Source organism: Rhipicephalus microplus, chromosome 4, assembly GCF_043290135.1.
Source record: "Rhipicephalus microplus isolate Deutch F79 chromosome 4, USDA_Rmic, whole genome shotgun sequence".
Taxonomy (NCBI): Eukaryota; Metazoa; Arthropoda; class Arachnida; order Ixodida; family Ixodidae; genus Rhipicephalus; species Rhipicephalus microplus.
Window position 1 is genome coordinate 215,544,853 of NC_134703.1, and position 19,762 is coordinate 215,564,614.

Consider the following 19,762-nt stretch of genomic DNA (forward strand, 5'->3'; position numbering starts at 1 on the left):
GAAGTGGTATAGTGAGAGAAAATCTAGTATGCCATTCAAAGTTTTTTTAATTTCCAATGCAGTGCATACGGTGCACACTTTTAGGCGTTAAACCAATTACAGAAAAAAACTGCAGACCATCTCCCCGAAGGAAACAATGATGGGATGTGAAGCAGCAGTGGTGCCCATCACGTTGACCCGGTTAAAATGGCCATCGACGCGTGCGTTCGAAGAAGGGTTTGTAGTGAAACTCGGTATAGCGTTCACTTGAGTAAGCGTTTGTTTAAAACGAAAGAAGAAAATTACATAGAAGGTGGGACGCGTTGAAGAGACTTGCGCTCGGCTTCCTCGGCTCAAGTCTCGTCGGTGTTACCCGCGCGCCGTCTTTATTATCGAACGCGATCGATGTGCTTCACTCGCACCTCGTTGGTGTCAAGGGTCTCCCACTGCCGTCGATTGCGCTCAGCTTCCCTGGCTCGCGCCTTGTCGGTGTTGACATCGCCATTGACGACCACGATCTGCTGCGTAATCTCTCGCAACGCCGGCGACAGCCTGCAAAGGTATGCACACACCAGCGGGAAGCATGTCACGACTACATGCTGCCCGCCGGCGCGCCCGCACGCAAGCAGCAGCGCGCTGTCCATATTGCCGGAACCACAAAATTCACGAGGTGCAGCGCACGCACCCGCCGTCTCGCGGCACCTTCTCGCCGACAGATGGAGAGAGACTGCGCAGGGGAGATGACGCCCACCGGAGGAGGGCGCTTGAGCGTTGCGAGCGGTAAAGAGGGTGAAGCGAGAGAGTTGACACGCGGTGAGCGCGCGGCAGGCGAAGGAGAAAGACGTCACAATGAACTCAAGCTCTTTGGTTTTCTGACCTGTGGCAGCTCTCGGGCAGCCAGAGCTTGCCAGAGGGTCAGCCTTTTAGCTCCGGTTGGGACAGAAAATAGCATCGCGGTCACGTGTGTAGGGAACCTGACACAACCCGCAGGTGCCCGAAGATTGCAAAATCAAACGCACGGGCGAGCCAGCTTAAACATTAACAAACGCTACCGTCGGGGCAGCTAGCGAAGCAATGCGCCACGTGTGCGTTGGTTTTTTGGGGCGGTGCTCCTTATGCCATGGTGCGTGCGCCCGCGGTTGAAGTAGCCGTCGTCGTAGCAATAGGTTACCACCTGCATGGCCGGACTAGAGGAATGACACGTGGGAACCATTTTTATTGAGTATCTGGGCCATTGCTGGTTTATTTCTTTTTTATTTTCTTTCGGTTCTATATTGCTGACAGCGCTGTGACAGCCAATGATGTGCCTGCCTTTAGGTGAAAACCGCAAGGTAGGCACATCACTGGCGCCACGCATGCTCAGATGTGCTGTATTTGCGACTACAGATGTCGCTCGTGCTGTTCTCAGCGCAACGCTCCGTTGTTATAGACATGAGAGTTGTGCACTGTAAGTGGCCCAGTGCACCGAAAGGTTGTACAGCGCTTCCCATTGCGGCATACCTCAGAGTTATCAGGAGAGAGTTTGGTGGTTCGTGTGGGCAATCATCACTTGTTTTTACCTCCGATTTTTTTTTTTCCGAAGTTGATATATTCGCAAACCAAAACGAAGGAGATCAAGTGCAGGTGATAGCTTGAAAATATGTTAGCCTTGGTGCAACTGTACAACTTTAGCTTTGTGATGAGCTCCCGTGGTGTAGCTATACTGACCATAACAGAAGCTTATTATTTTCATTTCACGTGTATTTTCAGCAACGAGGTTCTCCTTTCTACAGGAATACCACCTGAGATTATGCCTTAATTGTGATGCGAATGGATGTCTGTTGAGGCTGTTCTGTTGAAATTATGCACGTGACTGCAGCAGCCAACTTAGTCCTCCAGCTTTTGCTCGCACCAGTGATAACGCTGGAATGTTTCCCAGCTAATGAGAAGGCTAACATCCGAAAAGCCTCTACCCATGCAGCACAACTTCTTTTCATGGGTACAAGTTCACCTAATAAACCAGGGGCCGAATTCACAAAGCTTTCTCTTGGCTACGCATTTTCTTAGCCAAGAATTCTCTTATCTAGAGGGATAACTATAGCGCGGGTACGAATTTAACTTATTGGGCACTTCAGAGGGCGAGGAGGACACACGATAGCTGATAAAACGACAAGGAAAGAAAGAAGTGTGTGCCGATAAAATCAAGGTAGCACGCAAAGCGTCTAGCATCGAGAGTATACGATGATAACCAATGACTTGCTGCATCTACGTTTCAGTTCCGCGAGCGTCTGCTACAGCGCTTACGGGATGCCGCGTACGTTGCAATAGACGTTTTGGTGTGCTGTGCAAAGCCAACCACTCGCCTTTCATCAACTACTGTAGCTTAAAAAGAAATTGCTTGATGGCCTCACGCCATCGAGCAATCCATGCAATATCTCGCCAAGTATAAGTAAACAACGCTCCAGGTGCACCACATCAATGAAACCACGCATAAATCGATGCATGCAATGTTTGAAAATGTGCCTCAAATGTCTTCTCTTGTTTAACGCGACCAGTTACTTTACGTTTAATGAAGCTGCCCTGCTACTTAACTAATCCAGTGTAATCGAGCACTGTATAGAGGTGAACGTAGGAATGTTTTGTACCTAGACGTAAAAAGTGGCCTTTCTTACAATATTCTTAATACAAGACACAAGAGCGACTTTTGTGCCAGCGGACGAATTATGCAGAAATAGAGAACAGCAGTAATCAAATAAAATTGGGAGCGGAATATCGCTGGTTCCATGCACCGCAGCATTTTTATAAAGCTGGAATGCGAGAAAGAGCATACGCTTACGCTTAGATATGTGTCTACGTAAAACAAGGGAGACTCGTCAGGAGGTGTTTCAGTGCTAATGCTTTTCACAAAACACGGTGCAAATATTTCGTCCAGCATTGTTTGAGTAAGCAAACAAAGCAAGGGGCGTGTATACGAGTCTTGAAGTCAAGAGACGTTATCACACGTGCAAAAAGTACGAAAAGAGAGAGATAGAGAGACTCTCGTTTTGTCTCGACGAAAGCTGGAAATCGATAGATAATAAAGACATTTTTCTGGCCCAGCAGACGTCAGGGAAAGTTTCCGTAAAGCAGCGTCAGATGGTTGGAGAGCATAAAAAAAGCAGAGTACGCGTTTTTTGGTAGCGACAGGAACACACAAAGCGAGATGAAGTGTGACTTTCTTTAGATGTGAGAAAATCAATGCTAATTAGGAGAGTTGTAAGTTAATGAGCCAAATCTTCCTTATAAAACGAGAATGAAGACAAACTCACTATTCATCTAGTGAAAGTGACACTAGTCACAGTGAATTCATAACAATTGATTAGCGTTGTTGCCGGCCGATATATATTTTCATTTTTTTATTTATATTTGGCAAACTATGAGAAGGTAGCGTACGTTACAGCCGGCTTTCCCATCACCATGACAGTAATGTACAAGATAAATAGTGCACTGTTACACAGCCACAAGTGGCAGTTTCTGTCTTCTAGTAACCTTGGGCAAACGCATTATAGCTATTTATTCTATTTTTGACCAAGTTTCACCACACGTTTTTGCATTTCGCGTCATTCGAAGCATTGAAGATATATCAGCAATAAGATGAACACAAGCACTGCTGCAATGGACGAGCGGTTACAGTGCTCAGCTACAATCTAGGAGGTTCTGGGCTCGATCCGCAGTGTAACCGAGCACTTTTTTCAGAGGTTTCCCGGCCTGAGATTATGCGCGGCAGCGGGTACTACTTTTTTGAGAAAGTGGCTCTCGCACCTTCTTCTTTCACGCCCCTTTTGACCCAAAAGCGCTGTACCATGCTCCTTCATAAATTACATAACTCAGGGTTCATAATTTTTCCCTCCATCCTCTCTTATTTCAAAAGTGCCCAGTGCTGAAATACCAATATCATACATGGCATATTACTTTTCACGTGTTTAGATATTCGACCAGCGATCGGTCGTTACGGTGTTTTGAAGAAAATCTACACATGCAGCGAGCTAATTCCTTGCGGCCAAGTTCACTGCTTTTGTCGGGACATGTTTTCGTGCTAATTTGGCGGGCATCATTACATGCAGCAAGGCCAACGAGCACGAACAGTTAGAGAAGACACAGAGTGATTAGTTTGTGTCTTCTCTCCTGCTATCTGTCATGCTGTGCGCGTCAGTGTAATGTCGCTCTCAATGATTAAAAATGAACTATAGCAGGTAATGAGTTGTTCTGCTGAGAGGGTCCTCTATTGTCCAGAACGGAACAGAACAATGGCAATTTGATTTGTGTCATAGAGAGATACTCTGCTTTCGGTTACTACAACTAATGTTTAAACCGCAGTTTATTTTTTATTAACAACAGTTCCAGTACAGATGAAAGGTGCATGGACAAAATTCGTGTATTCAGCTTGACTAGGTTTGTGACCTTAATAGTAATTGCCAACCAGCCTTACAATGTGCATAAATATCACACACATATACAACCACGCGTGATAGCTTGCTTATTACCGAATAAAATTGATATGTTGAAATCGACGTAGTCGACCTACGCAATGTGTGCAAGATATGCCATGTAGAGTAGCCATGCTCTAAACTAATCTTCGCTCGTTGGTTCCATTTTACTGTACGTTGGCAAATGAAACTTATTCGAATGCACATATTTTGTGTAAGGTTACATTTATTTTTAGGCAGTAAAAACAGATTTAAACATACAATGGCTCGGATTCTCATTTAGAAGATACATAAATACATACATACATACATACATACATACATACATATATACATACATACATACATACAAACATACATACACAGAGGTGTAAATATTAGGATGAATAACTAGAAAACAACATTTCTAATACACTCATTTTGAATATGCAGAAAGGAACTTACAAGAGAAATCCACCAGCAGTGTTGTGTCTGAACTTGGTGTTTCTCGAACCATCTCGGAAAAGCTTGATGCATAGTTTCTGTTTCTTATAAAAACAAGCAGTTTTTATAAGAAACACTAGAATAAAGTCCTTGACAACTTCATGCTAAAGAAAAGGGCTATGCATCAATATTTCATACATGTCTGCAATATTACTCTGTTTATTTACATAGCTTGGCTCATTCCCAACACACTAACAAAGCATGTTAGGACACTTGGGCTGAAAAGCGGCACAGCGCAAAGAAATTCTAGACAATACATGAATACTACACTTCTAAGCTACTACGCTCCTTGGTGCAAACAGTGTTGATATTGACAGCTATAGACCCTATTTTGTTCCCTGAAAACACTCCTCTAAAAGACTTCAAAGTTTTCACATCAACACATTTCCCATACAGCGGTCTGTTAGTCTGCTTGAAAAAAATTCAGCTCACTGATGGGCAAAGACTGTACACTTACTATATATGCAGGTCTTGCTGCTGGCCTCAACTGCGATGTTGCTCAGCAGATATGTGGAAAATAAAAACTCATACTATTCCACTGCAAAGTAATTATGTGTCATTTGCTTGAAACAGGGACCACAATAAAAGAACATAACAACATTTACCTTCACACAGTTAAAAAAATGTAAACACATTTCCATAAAGTTTTCACAGTTCATCTGAGGATAGTAATAATGGTTGTAAGCACATTGTTACTTCCACTAACAAACTATTTTAAGAGTATACCAGTACTTTTGTGGGGCTTAACAATTGCACAGGCGCCTAGAAAATGATAAGTAAGTGCATGGTATACCTACCTATAAATAAAAATAAATACTTTGATTTCTAGTTTGAGTAGAGCTGCATAGATGATAAGTCACTTGCATAGTACTCAATTACATTATGAACAAACCTATACAAGCAAAGTATACATTAAAATGTTACACTTACACAGTAGAAACAGAGAAGTAGACTGTTCAAGGATGGACAGACAGTGGAATAACAATACACAAGCACTAAAATATACTGTTAAGATATACTAGGAGTAGTGATGATTCTCTTCCTTCCAAATAAAATAATCCACATACATTCTCTTCCCACAGCTTATACACTCATGGCATCATTGATGCTATTCAAATGTGTGTACACTGAAGGAATACATCGACTAAGTACAAGCTTACCGCATCCATGGCTTTACTTCTTGTACTACAAAGAATGCAAACACAGTTACCATTGCCGACCATGGATGCTGTGACAGTTAAATGCAGAGACATGAACACACATGTTAAAAACTTTAGCTCAAAAGTATTTGCCCACTAACACTACAGCAGCCATTAATTTAGTGTCATAGTTTGGTATCTTCCATGCAAAATTTAATTAATTTGTAATGCAAGCAAAAAAAAAACTGCTGAATAATGCATTGCTAAAAAGTTAAGCTGCAGCTGCGCAGAATGTTACTACGTATACAATTCAAACTGCTCCTGACATCACAATGTGCTCTTTCTGCTGTCGTAAACTTTGAGCAGGAGAATAGTCACTGGCAGTCCCTTTATACTTTTTGGTCTTCTGTGCTCTGTTCTTGATACACTGTACATGATGGTGGAGCACTGGATCCCTTGCTAGTGCTAGAACTTAGAAAAGTACAGATCATTATTACAACCATGCTACATGAAAAAGTGTACAGTTGTTAAATATGTGCTCATATTTACAGATGTCGTAATTTCCGAAGCTCATGACAAGCCTCAACACACACACAAACAGTGAAGACTGAAAATATATTTTATTATAATGCAATAGCAAAACTACAATGTTATAGATGAAGGCCTGAAACTTCTGCTAGGCATAAAAAGCCGATGAAGTTTCTTCTATTTCAACTTCACACTAGGTGCGAGAAGCACACCACAAATAAATTCACTAAGAAACACAAGTTAGACTGCATTACAACACAACAGCCAATGTTCATAACTTTAGGGCTGTCTAACCTAGCCAGCTCACTATACCACGTATAGAAGCAAATGGGAAGTCTAGAAGACACAAAGCACTTGTGGATTATGAGTGTGTTTGTTGCTGATATCTATTATTCTAAAAGAAGAAAACCTTTCGAAAATGCACTTCCTCAGGGGAAATATTCACACGCAACAAACGCGACGGGTATCTACAGGTGCCCACGTTAAAGAACCCCAGGTGGTTGAAATTTCCGGAGCCCTCCACTACGGCGTCTCTTATATTCATATGGTGGTTTGGGACGTTAAACCCCACAAGTTAATCAATCAATCCTACAGGTTCCACCAACACTCACCTTTATTGTTGATACCAGTGTCTTGCCGGATGAATATGCTGCGTCCTGTACAGAATACCGAAGGAGCGCTCCGTGACTTGGCTTGCATGGTTGCTGGCTGCATCGCACTGCTGCTGAAGTAGGCTAGCTACAGACAGAGAGATGAGGAACCATGGCTTTGAAACACACTGAACGTCACCTTTAGAGATCAACTATTGCTAATTAGGTCAGGTAAAATTTGTAGAAAAACATATCACTACGCAATCGTGATGAACATGTTCGGCTGAAACACAACTAGCCACAGCACTGAGAGAGAAAAAGCTACATGAAGTAAAAGATGCAGTTACTGGCCCTATGTCGTCTGAGGCTTGTTCAATTGGTCTTTCTCCTTGCATGCTGTGAACATCCAGACACTTTTTAACCACTTGCTATTTCCTTCCAGAGCACTTGATCCACAGAGAGAGTCACAAGCTCGAGAGCTCAAAAAGGAATCAAAGTATTTGTGCTCGTTTGAAAGCACAAGTTTTTGAGTCTCAAATGATGGGAGGTTCATTCTGCAGGTTTTCAACTTTCAACTATTTCAATTATCTTGAAATTTAGTTCTCCAAATGTTGAATAAGAATTATGTGTGAGAATAATACAGGTATCCGCTGCAAGCAACCATGCTTGAGTTTTCAATTTGAGCACTGTAAGTGGTGTTCACTTAATCGTGTGTATTAAAGCAAAACTAATTCTGCAGCCAGCCGTTAGGCAGTTTTGTGCCCTCTAAGCTCTCAAGCAGATCGCAGTCCTTCCAGATGAAGCTGCCATGCATGCTTCCAGGCCACATCCGCTGAATGATAACAGTCACAGCAGTGACATGGACTTGCAGAGTTAGAGAGCACGTGTCCTTCCTATTTTTGTATAGGTGCTCCAAATCATGATGAGGATTCATGTGCCAGTGTGTGCAACCGATGCATCACAGGACCTTAACAAACCAATCTCTGCCATCTGTGAAGAGCCAAAAACAATATATTTAAAAACAATCATTAAAAGCACTTACTTCGAATTCTTACTTTATGAAGCTATCACTTCGTCAAAGTGACCAAAATCTGCTATAATCACTGAAATAAACTGAAGCCTCATGTAAAATTTACGTACCACAATATAATTGTCCTAGTGAAGTATAGTGCTACCACAGTGGTAATCATCTATAGAACTAATTTTCCAAAATATCTCAAGTGCAACCTGGCTCCTAGAAAATGAATTCACATTAACTTTCCAACTATCAAACGTGGTAAATCGACAGGCCCAACCTTATAATCAAACAAGAGTTCACTTGTATCAAATGACAAAAACTTCTGATGTATTTGCTTTATAATATATGTATGTATATAGTAGTATAGTAGTAGTAAAATTTTCATGCTTCAACTTACCATAGGGAAACAATACATCTGATGGGCTTAAAAACTTGCACACGTTATAGTACTGCGTGAGTTATAGTACAGGGTAAATTCAGTTCTGCAAGGTGAACTCACCGATGGCAGCATTTAGTAGCCGTCGGTGTCATGAGGAACCAAGTGTGCTCTATGGCCGACAGGTAAAGGACATCTGCAGACTGGAAGCTGCCGGTGACAGCAATGAAGGGCTGGCCAGGTGGGCACGTCCATTGATGTATTGTAAGAACTGGCCATGACCGGCTGTTGTCAAGGCTCTAATGCTGTGAAAAACGATGGCCAGATGAACTCGGAAACCTGTAGTTAGCCGGCACTGGCTTACAACTTCAGCGCGCTGCCAAAGTAGCACGATTCACAACAAAATGTAGCATCTCGCAGCTTCGGTTCATCACATCATGCACTAGGACTATGGTTATCACAAAAACGAGAAGGGACGAGTTAACAAATAAAAGCGCCAAGCTCCACCACCGCGACTTCACAGGGCAAAACAGTTATCAACGATGTCTTTCAATTTTCGGTCACATGAGCACAGCTTCTTCACAAGTCTTGGAAACGTCAACACAGCACCACTGTTCACAACTAACATCGTTTCACTCTCGAATACTAGATTGCCCACAAGAAAATAGAAGCGTACAGGCTAACCAGTGGCGAAGCAAGAACCGAATACAGTGCGTAGTTCGTACGTTTCCGTGCGTACTGTACTTGGGGTCACTCAAGTAACGCGCCAAAATGCTGTCAATCCGAAATGTCGCACAGCACCCAACTGAGAGACTGGAAAGTCAAGTGAACGAACTGCTACCGGCACACAAACACACACTGCAGGCTTCTCGAGTGCTAGTTGCCGTTGATAAACCGGCGCCGATCCCCGCTTGATAGCCACACCGACGCACAGGCTCCGCTGCGCTTCACCGTACACCATTGCACTGCCGCAGCTTTTCGAACTGCTTACACGCCCCGAAAGAGCTGCCGTAATCACAACACATCCGGTCGAACGCTGAAGTAACTCATGTGAGAAGCGTTTGCTGAAAGTCGCAGTGACCGATATGCTGTTTACGACGCCATGTTGTTTTCGACAACTGCGCAGCACGTAAGAGAGATCTTAGAAAGTACTTGCGCAATTTTCACGGCGTGATGAAACTTGCTCTTATGTGTGAGGGGGATGATATGACGAACACGACAGGCGTGCCAGATGACAGAACTGTTTTGGCAACGTCACGGAGTGAGCTGATGTAGAGGGTGTTGCTTCACAACCAATCACAAGCTGTGCATGTCGGCCAAGTCGGCGTCTGGTCGCGTTTTTCGTCTGCTTCGATCAGAGCATGCGACAGGGGATTCGCCTTTGCCACGCTAATATTGTCAGGTCAGGTGGTCGCTGCGTCGCACAAAATTCATGTCAGTGGCTCCCCCTACCTTTTATTGATGTTCGTGCGCTAAGTTGAACGACTGGTAATTCTCGCAGGGATCAATTCAGCCAAGGTTTTCTCCAAAATCGTGAGGGTTTGCATATTTCCGGTGTCACACAAGGTTACTAGGGCCATTTTATTCCGACTGCTCGCCATATTATCACGGTTCATATTGGTTTCTGAACAGTGCAGGGGAAAATGCTTGATTTGTTTGTAGTTTAATGCGTAATCACGCGCACCCCTAATACGCTTCGATTTACAAAGTACGCGCTGTTCCAGATCATCCCAAAGTGTATCGACAGCTGTATTTCAGAAATCGCACCCATTGGACAGTTAGAGTCAATCAAAGTACACTAGAGCACAAGCTTTATGAACCACTGACTGAAAAGTTCTTCTCATTTTTATTTTCAATAGCGTGCAAGGAATGTGCTCCCATTAATCTCTTTGGTGGTAATTTCTACCAATGAGGCAAGGATCTCGATTCATACTTTTATATGGATGAGATGGGGCGCAATACAACAACATAACAAATAAGCTTGATCCTATGCCGTGCCACGTTCGAATGCACTGACCATTGGCGTAGCACATTGGTTTTTATCCAACCACAAATCGTTACATGCACAATTTTACGCCATTGACGCCCAATAGAATTCTTCAATAAGTGAAACTTCGAACTTATTGGACGATGGTGGTTGTCAACGCAATCCACTGCGTACAAGGGAAACAACTAGCGAAATTCAAAGCACCGAAAGAAATAAATACGCACCAGCAGACATCAGGCAGTTCTTCATGGGCGTGACCTAACTCAAAACCAGCCAGGGCACCAAGGTATACCACCGCGGCGGCAGGTTCTAAGTACCCACATTGTTCCTAAGAGTGGTCCAGACCACTCTTAGGATTTTCTCTCAGCCACGCTGTTTTTACGCACAATTTCGCTTCGTGAATCCACTTACGAGCACTTTTCAGTGACGTAAGCAAACATAGCAACTGCATCACCATCGCTGACATGTTCCCGGGCAGTCACAGCGCGCTTTATTGCAGCGGCCGTTGTGACAACGATGGCCTCTTACGACGTTTTGTTTTCGTTTCGTGAATCGACTTACGCAACAAAATTTCTGTTGCGCTAAAATGTTTCGTAAGTGAGTTTTGTGAATTAGGCCCTGTTGTATTTTTTTACGTGACAGTCAGAACTCTGTGATAATATTGGAACTGCTTAGTCAAAGCACGCAAACACTTATTGGGATAATTATTCTGAAGTTTTAAAGAATCGTATATTGAGAATCTAGGTATCTTTCGCGTTTTCAACTGTATCCTCCTCGCACAACTTGTATGTTCTAGCCCATCTAAGCAGTGAGCATTTTCTCCATGTTTCACGTGGCATTAAATGGTTTTTTGCAGAGCGCAGCCGTGAAGAAAAAGCCGTGACGGGCCAAGAGACCACCCTGGTGGATTTGCGCAAATACACGAATTACTTCATCCAGGTCGCCGCGTTCACGCAGCGTGGCCTTGGCACGGAGAGCGAACCGGTGTTTTGTCGCACGATGGAAGATGGTAAGTGAACATCTTGTTTATTGTGCTTGTTGCGTCCCGTCCGTCAGGGTCACCAGATATGGCTACTTTAAGCCAGATTGGCTACCTTTCAAAGGCCGCGGTGACAAAAAATGACGATGAATACTTGGCTACCTTTGGCTATTGATACATCAGCAGCTAATACACGCTCGAACAATCACTTGATGCAATCGCTTTTTTTTACTCAATATACCACAAGCAATTCGGTGCGCTAAAAACGCCTTCCAGCTGCCATGCTTTTTCATTATTAATAGTACTCAGATAAGTTAGGCAGCACTGTTACGTACGCAGATCTAGCTTTCGTGGACATCAGCGTTTAGTTCACCTGTCTTTCACCACGTGCCGCATGACATTGATCTTTTTATTTACAAGACGCCAAGAAATGCATCGTGGCAAGAAATGAAAAAAAGAAACAAAAAAAAGTTCCAGACATTACTTGGCTTGCCACCTTTTGCCGTCCACGGTGACAGAAACGAGACCGGCAAGTTGCCGCATTTAACAGGCTAGTCGCTCCCCGATTCTGTGGCTGCGAAGCGGTGTACAAAAAAAAAAACGCTGCCCAACTGCATCGGAAGATCTGAAAAAGCAGCCGGACGTATTGTTTTCTTGTTTGCAGCATCAGTGATATGCCAGCTGTTTGTCCAGTTTCGGACGTAGAGAAAAAGCAATGATTACGCTGGAGTGGTGGCGGCGTGAAGCAAAAGGAAGAACATCTGTGCCTAGCTAAATCAATGTCCCCATAGGCAAGCCTTAGAAAGCCATATTAGCATTGTGAAACCTACTTAGCTAGGCACAACTTGGTTAAAGAAATCAAACAGTAATAAACCTTATTTTGACCGATCTTTTATGCCTAAGCCTGCCGCGCAAGTAGAATGAGTGGAGCTTAGTCTAATACTATTCAAGACTGAGCCTAAGCTTGTGCTAATTCGGTTAACTTGTTAATTACGCTTAGGTTAACATACGATCAACCTAATTAAGATCAAGCTTGAAGATGAAAATTTGGCAAATTGGTTATTCAGAGAAATGGAGTACTTGGCGCTATGATTGTGAAAGAATTCTCAATTGAACCCGACCGATACCTAGCCAATACTCGTGAAATGCAATGTGATAACGTGAACAATTAGTGCAGGGGCATGTGAGTGAACGTGCGCTCAGTTAAACCTTCACACGCCAGTGCTAACTAGCTGTGTCTGCCCGGCGTTGCACGATTAAGCTAGAGCTGGGCAATTTTTTTACGGTGGCGAAAGGCTCCGTCGATGGCAGATCTTGAAGGAATTGCCATACATTCAGTGAATTGAAAGAACCCTGAATCACTTTTTTTTCCAACCCATAGAAGTATTTTACTGGAAGAGCTTATTACCTCACGAATTCAACGCCGTGAAACTTTTATGAGTTCGTCGTTTCTGAGTGGCGTTACAAAGAATTGTCACTCGCTGCGATCGCATTTTCTCTTCTCCCGTCCCGACAAAAGCGCTGGACCGGAGCAAGAAAGATATGTCACGAGGGCGTCGTGACCGTGTTCATGTATTTTTTTTTCTTTGAATTCGAGCATTTTTCAGTTTTATCGCATGCGCTCGCGCGGACAAGCCGCGGCCACCCGCGGCGATGCCTGTAACAACCGAGTGCGCAATGATGAAATCAACCAGTGGCTGAATGACGGGCTTTCTACGAGTGATTTTTGAGCGTGTTGCGTCCTTTCTTGAGAGAACAGGCAGTGATTTTTAGCTGACTCGTCAATTTTTTGTACATTGCAGGCAGCGTGCTGCGCTGTAGTATCAAAGGTGAACATCTTCGACAAATATCTTTCTGACAGGGTGAATTTTCATACTGATAACATAAACTCTCCAGCCAAGTTTTAGTTCAAAAATAAAGCCTAAAGACTAAACTGACATAACGGTTCGGGATCGATACGGCTCCTTCTTCACTAATGACTGCGCGGCCAGCTCCAACGCTAGCAATTTTTTTCTAGGGCGGGGGGTGGTGTCACCCTTTTCATCGTTCTTTTTTCCACCATCGCTGTTACCACAGTGTTTTTCTACTGGATCTGTAGTCCATACATGTGTACACAGGGTAAGGTTCCAGTTAAGCGGTTGACATTTCCAGAACTTGTTTGGATGTGGATATGCCAGGAATCTAAGAACTGTCTTTTTGAGTGGCTGCCGTCGTGTCGATGACCCGGGTTTTGTCAAAATTGAGGTATTGGTCCATCTTTTCGCTCTGTTCAACGAGCGCGTTTTGTGCGTCGTTGAAGTTATGCACATTGTTTAGATTTTTCATATCCTTTCAGGGAAGCTTTTGCCTCACTGATGTAGGCGCAGAGCAGTCTGTGTATAGAATTTTGTAGACCAGCCCGCGGAATCTTTCTTTCCACAGTCGGTCTTTTGGTAGCGGCCAGAGTTGCCCAATTTTTCAGACGGGTTCGTGAGCAACCTAATGGCCTCTTTCCCCTGCATCCTGTACAGTTGCTCGCTGATTCCCGGACCGTATGGGACCGAGACGGGGTAGGAATGTTTCAGACAAGCCTCATTGTTAAGGTAACTCATTGCAGGAAGCAGGTGGGGAGCACCTTTGCGATCGCCAAGCCGATGGCATACTCAACGAATAAATCTTTTCAGGTATTCATTGTCCAGAGTCAGTGGTGATCACTTCTTTTTTCGCATTCTTTTGGAGCTGCAGATGACCTGGCGCAATTCAGAAGTGTCTTGACCATGGACGTTCGGTGTGCGTATATAGACAAAAAGAACCATCTCTCGAGCAGAGCAGCACGGGAATGCGGCAACTTATTCTTCGTCAGAAGTTGCTACAACCTGCCCCGCGCAAAAACAAAGTTGGTGAAAGCTGTTGAATTTCCAAAATTTACAGCAGCTTGGTAGGTCGTTGTAGATGCGTTCCGTTTGCAAATCTGATGGTACATGATCCTATTTCACAGTGAACTTCAGCGACTTTGAGCGTATCTATCTATCTATCTATCTATCTATCTATCTATCTATCTATCTATCTATCTATCTATCTATCTATCTATCTATCTATCTATCTATCTATCTATCTATCTATCTATCTAGCTAGCTAGCTAGCTAGCCACCCACGACTTTTACCTCTCCTGACCATTTTGTTAGTGGTATCAATACCTAACTTGGTATGACATAAAGTGACTGTATGAAGAACACATTTGACTAGTCATAACATGAAAATCATATGTATGTCATGAATGTCGTGATTTACATTTCAGGGTCCCGCCGCTCTTGCGGTGGTTTCAATCACATGGCATGTTGCAAAGCTGGTATGGTATGACATGGTTGGCTGGAGAACACAAGTGACAGACACTAAGATGAAAATCATGACATGCGTGTTATTTAACAACATGACTACATGCCATGCTCATAATGCACTCGCGGCAGCTTCGCTAGCGTCACATATACCAAGTTTACGATACGTGAATAAATGACGAAGGTATGTGACTGGTGCAAACATGATAATGACATGACGCATGTCATGTGACAACTTGACTACATACTACGCTCATGATGCGCTCGCAGCCGTTTTGCTAGCTTCACATGTGCCAAACTCGGTAGTGCGCGACACGAGCGGTGACATAGGTAAAGGACACATTCAAACATGATAATCATGACATGCGTGTCCTGTAACAACGTGATTACATGCTACGCTCATGATGCACTCGCGGCCGTTTCGCTAGCTTCACATGTACCAAACTCGGTAATACATGACACGAACGGACGACATAGGTAATGACACACTCGAACATGATAATCATGACATGCGTGTCACGTAACAACTCGACGGCATGCCACACTCATGAGCCGCTCACGGCCGTTTCACTAGCTTTACATATGACAAATTTTGTATTACGTGACGTTAATGGATGAAGAAGGTATGTGACTGGTGCAAACATGATAATCATGAGATGCATGTCATGTGAGAACTTGTCTACATACCACATTCAAAACGCCCATACATTTCGACGTGACGCGGTGCGCGTGCTCGCCGGCGTTCATTTCGTCGTGTCACGCCGGCGTTGCCACACAAGGCACTGGTCGTACCATATACACCCAGGCACTCTTCACGCTGCGCTGCTTCGACTCATGCACGTTTCAGCACGTCCGGCTTCCCTCCGTCAAGAAAAGAGGGAGACGCAGTGTTGTCTGGGTAACATATCAACGTGAAATGCAGCATGTCGAATTTCGCGCCGGGTGCCGTCGGGCAGCGCCAACGAACGCTAGTCACACCGGTTGCGCCTGGCGTCAGACTATACAGTGCTCTAGTTTTGGTAACGTAGAGTCACTGTGCCCAGCGTGCGCGCACGCAACGCTACACAGGAGTATAATGGGTCCTTTATGATGCATTCGCGACCGTTTTGCTAACTCCACATATACCGCGTTAGGCGTTACGTGACATGAATGGGTGACGAAAGTGTATGAATGGTGCAAACATGATAATGCTGACTAGTGTATTAATTAAGAAAATGACAGCAAACCACGCTTAAAGCGTGCTCACGGCTGTTTCGCCAGCTCCACATATACTAAATTGGCTATCACGTGACGTCAATAGATGACGAAGCTAAACGACACATTGAAACATGATAATCATGACACGTAGGTCATGCACGGAATAATATACCTGCACCTGGTAACATTGTGCTGATCTTAGAGTGACATATCAACCTTCCTCATTCGTGCTTCGCATATCATACATACCCATGATATGTGGGATCTGTGTGTTTAGAAAAAGTGGTGAACGATTGAGAGCACTATAGGTACTCTACTATGGGAGAGCATGAAGCCGTCCCACCCATAACGGTAGCCTAAGCGGCACTCATGCGATCAAGAGCTTTATTGTCTCAGTAGGGTGCCTGTGGGATCTGCCAATTTTTTTTAGGGGCGAAGCTCTTAAGGCGCGGGTCTGTCCATTCCTTGTATGTGTGTAGAAGTACGTAGCCACCAGTGGCGCATACCTGCTCTAGAGCGGGTATGTGCCACAGGAGATGTGAGATGGCATATGGCAGTATTTGTAGTGTTCACAAGATGGACTCATGGATAGATGCACAGACACACAAACGGACATATGCATAGGTACACATATGGCCACGCGGACGGACGGAAGAACGAACGTACAGACGGAAGCACGGACGAGCTGATGGAAACTTCGCCCTACTCATCATCATTCACTCCGTGGATATGCTGTGATTTCTTTTTTATCGCGACCAGCGTGGACTTTGGTTACTTTGGCTAACTTCCAGAGTTCGCGTGGTTGTAGGTTGTCTTCAAGAAATACGACGTCTTTAATGTTCGCTTCCACAGTTGGCTTTGCTGATTGGATAATTGTAGTTCTTGAACGTATTTTTTTTTTCATCGTTGCCGAAAGTGCTCTACATTGTCCTGTCTCGGCTTTAATGATTGGTTCAGCAAGCGCAATGACTCCGAGGGCAACTCAGACGGCCTCGGGCTTGGGATCTAGATGAGCCGTTTTCCGGTGAAGAAATGTGGTGGTGTGAGGAGTTCCGAATCTCTGGCGTCACTGTAAATGTATGTGATTGGCCTGAAGTTTTGAACGACATTAACTTCTGTTAGAGTCACGACAAGTTCATCCTTCTTGAGGCAATGCTGTCCTACAGTTTTCTTGAAGGCTTGTTTGACGGATATGATAGATGTTCATAAAATCCACCCCACAACGGTGATCCCTTAACAATACATTTTCATTTCTTCTTGCTGTTTGTGAATGCGTTCGCGACTTCCTCTGTCCGCATGGTTTTCCAAGTTTAAGTAGTTCTTTCTTGCTTCGTTTGAACGCGAGAGCATTGTTGGAGTGTATAGTCGCAGGAAATCCTCTTCGTGAAATGAAGTGGTGGAAGGCGTTTAGAAAGCTAGAAGCAGAGGTGTCTTTACCCACTCAAGGTGATCTGCTCTGACGACCACGCAGGTTAAGAGTACAATGTATCCTTTCTTAAACAATCGGGCAACCTAATGAGTAGCGGTCCAGCGAAGTCGATTCCCGCAACTTGAAATGGTTCGGCTCTATTTACTCTGTCTGGAGGTGAAGGAGGAGTTTGCTCCTGAAATGTTCTTGCACGCTGTCGACGAAACACTACCTATTCCTTGATTACTTTCTAGACTAGCTGCCGTGCTGACATAATACAAAACTGTTCCCATAAGTTGACGAGTGTGTCTCGTACACCAGCGTGTAGAAATCGGCGATGGTGCTGAGAAACTATGAGTACCGGTAAAGGATGCCTTTCGGAAGAATGACGGGGTGTCACTCCGATCAAGGTTTTTGACTGTAGTGAAGCCATCCTGTCACGTGAAAAATACCGGTGTCAACTAAAAAAGTCAATGTATTACGTACAGGTGACGTCAGGGAGGGCTGCTCGCCTCTTCGAATTGCCCTTGTCTTTTCCGAAATGCTTCTGCCTGATCTTTGCGCAACCAATACATGTCAGCGCCAGCTATTTCGTGGGAGGTGGGATATCCTTGCGCAATAGTCTCATGCTTTAAATTGCTGATTAATCGCCAGACCCAGGCAGTGATCTGGTGAAAACAATTACTTAAGTATTAATTAGCGACAGGAATATGTGGTTGGGTAACTGGGATGTTGTAGACAGCGTAGTCAGTGGTTCGTTTACTTCTACATGTTGTGGTGCTCTGTCTTTTTTGATCGAGAAGTCCGAAGGTGCTCCGGTTCGCTGTGGCCAGTATTCGGTGCCTTTAAGTAGCCACGAAGGTCCATGCCAACAAAAGTCGGAAGATACAAGCTGCTCGGCATTGGATCCTCTGGTGATCATATCTGCAGGGTTTTCTTTCCTGGGCAGTGCTTCCACCAATATTTGCTTGTAGCAGCTTGAATCTGGTCTATTCTATGGCGTACAAATATTTTCCAATGACGATTGTCACCCCTCATTCAGTGGAACGCTATCACTGACTCCGTCTACAGGTGCACACTGCCGAAGGATTCTGGAACGGACCGCTTGACATGTTCACACAGTCATGATGCGTATAAACAAGCTAGAAGCTCCAACCTGACCAAGGTCAATTCTTTGATCGGGGCTATGTGATCCTTCCAAAGGATGATTGTAGAATAAGCTCGTTCTTTATGATCGAAGGTGCATAGGTAGGCAACTACACCACAGGCTAATATGGCTTCCCTTGGCAAGCACTTGAAGTGTGCTCTTCTTGATCTGTTGTGGCAAGTCCTGCAGGTAGAAGCGAGGTTGCTCGATGCCGTAGAGGGTAGGGAGCTTATCACACCACGTTTTCCATTCATTCAGAAGTAAAGGCAGAAGGACAGTGTCCCACTCGACTTTAAGCTTCCAGATGTGCTGAAAGCAAACTTTCTGATAGCAAACGGGGTTAGGAATCCCAGTTGGTCGTACAGTCTTGCGGTTGCTTGCAGTGTAAAGCGCTTCATGTCAGTGCGAGATTTCGCAAAGTCAAGAATGGGCCCAGGGGAAAATACTTGTTGTCTGTATATAGATGCCAAACTAGCCAAGGACCTTGATAACACGTAGTGGCTCGCTGAGAGGAAGCTCTTCGCGACCTTGTTTCAAGTGAAAGGCTTCAGAACGGCTCGTTCGTTTGATGCCCGTTTATCAACTTTCGTGGTAGAGGCAGGAAATATTTGCATTGTTTCCGTGCACACCTTGACAACTTCATAAACTTTGCCCACTCTAGTGATTATATTTTCTGGTGGGGCGCATTTTCAGGTGAACATGCTTGGTAGCATCCTATGCTCTGCGACTAACACGAAGATTATTCCGAAATAAGTGGAGACACCTTGGAAAACCAAGGTGACCTTCGACGCAGTCGGCAGCTTTTCGGTCTACCGCCTCAGTTCAGCCCCCGTCAAGAACGCATCAGAAACATGGCAAGTGCAACAATGGCGACCCGGACTCTGCAGGCCCCGACACCGCTTTCTCTATGGCCTTTCAACGCCTTTCAAACATCCAAGCCGTTTGAAGGTGAACTTTTTGACGACGTTCAAGACTGGCTGGACCAGTATTAGCGAGTCACCGTCGCCAACGAATGGGATAACCATAGGAAGCTCAGGTACCTCTACTTCAACCTCAATGATGTGGCACGAATTCGGTACGAGAACCATGAAGCTGTCCAGACAACCTGGTTGGTGTTCTGCACTCAGCTCCTGAACACGTATGAAAGTTGGGACTGAAAAGAGCAAGTAGAG

The 19,762-nt window shown here is 44.5% G+C and overlaps 1 protein-coding gene across 9 annotated transcripts in view; it reads left to right on the forward strand.

Annotated features, from left to right (window-relative positions):
- Positions 1-19,762, forward strand: part of LOC119172975 (cell adhesion molecule Dscam1-like) — a 2,235,730-nt gene that overhangs the window by 1,126,949 nt on the left and 1,089,019 nt on the right. For 8 of the 9 annotated variants that reach the window (XM_075891768.1, XM_075891770.1, XM_075891774.1 and 5 more), the window contains one exon: positions 11,402-11,554. The exons of the other annotated variant lie outside the window; for it this stretch is intronic. In XM_075891768.1, the coding sequence (XP_075747883.1) occupies positions 11,402-11,554 (153 nt within the window). The remainder of the gene's footprint in view (positions 1-11,401; positions 11,555-19,762) is intronic. 9 annotated transcript variants of the gene reach the window in all.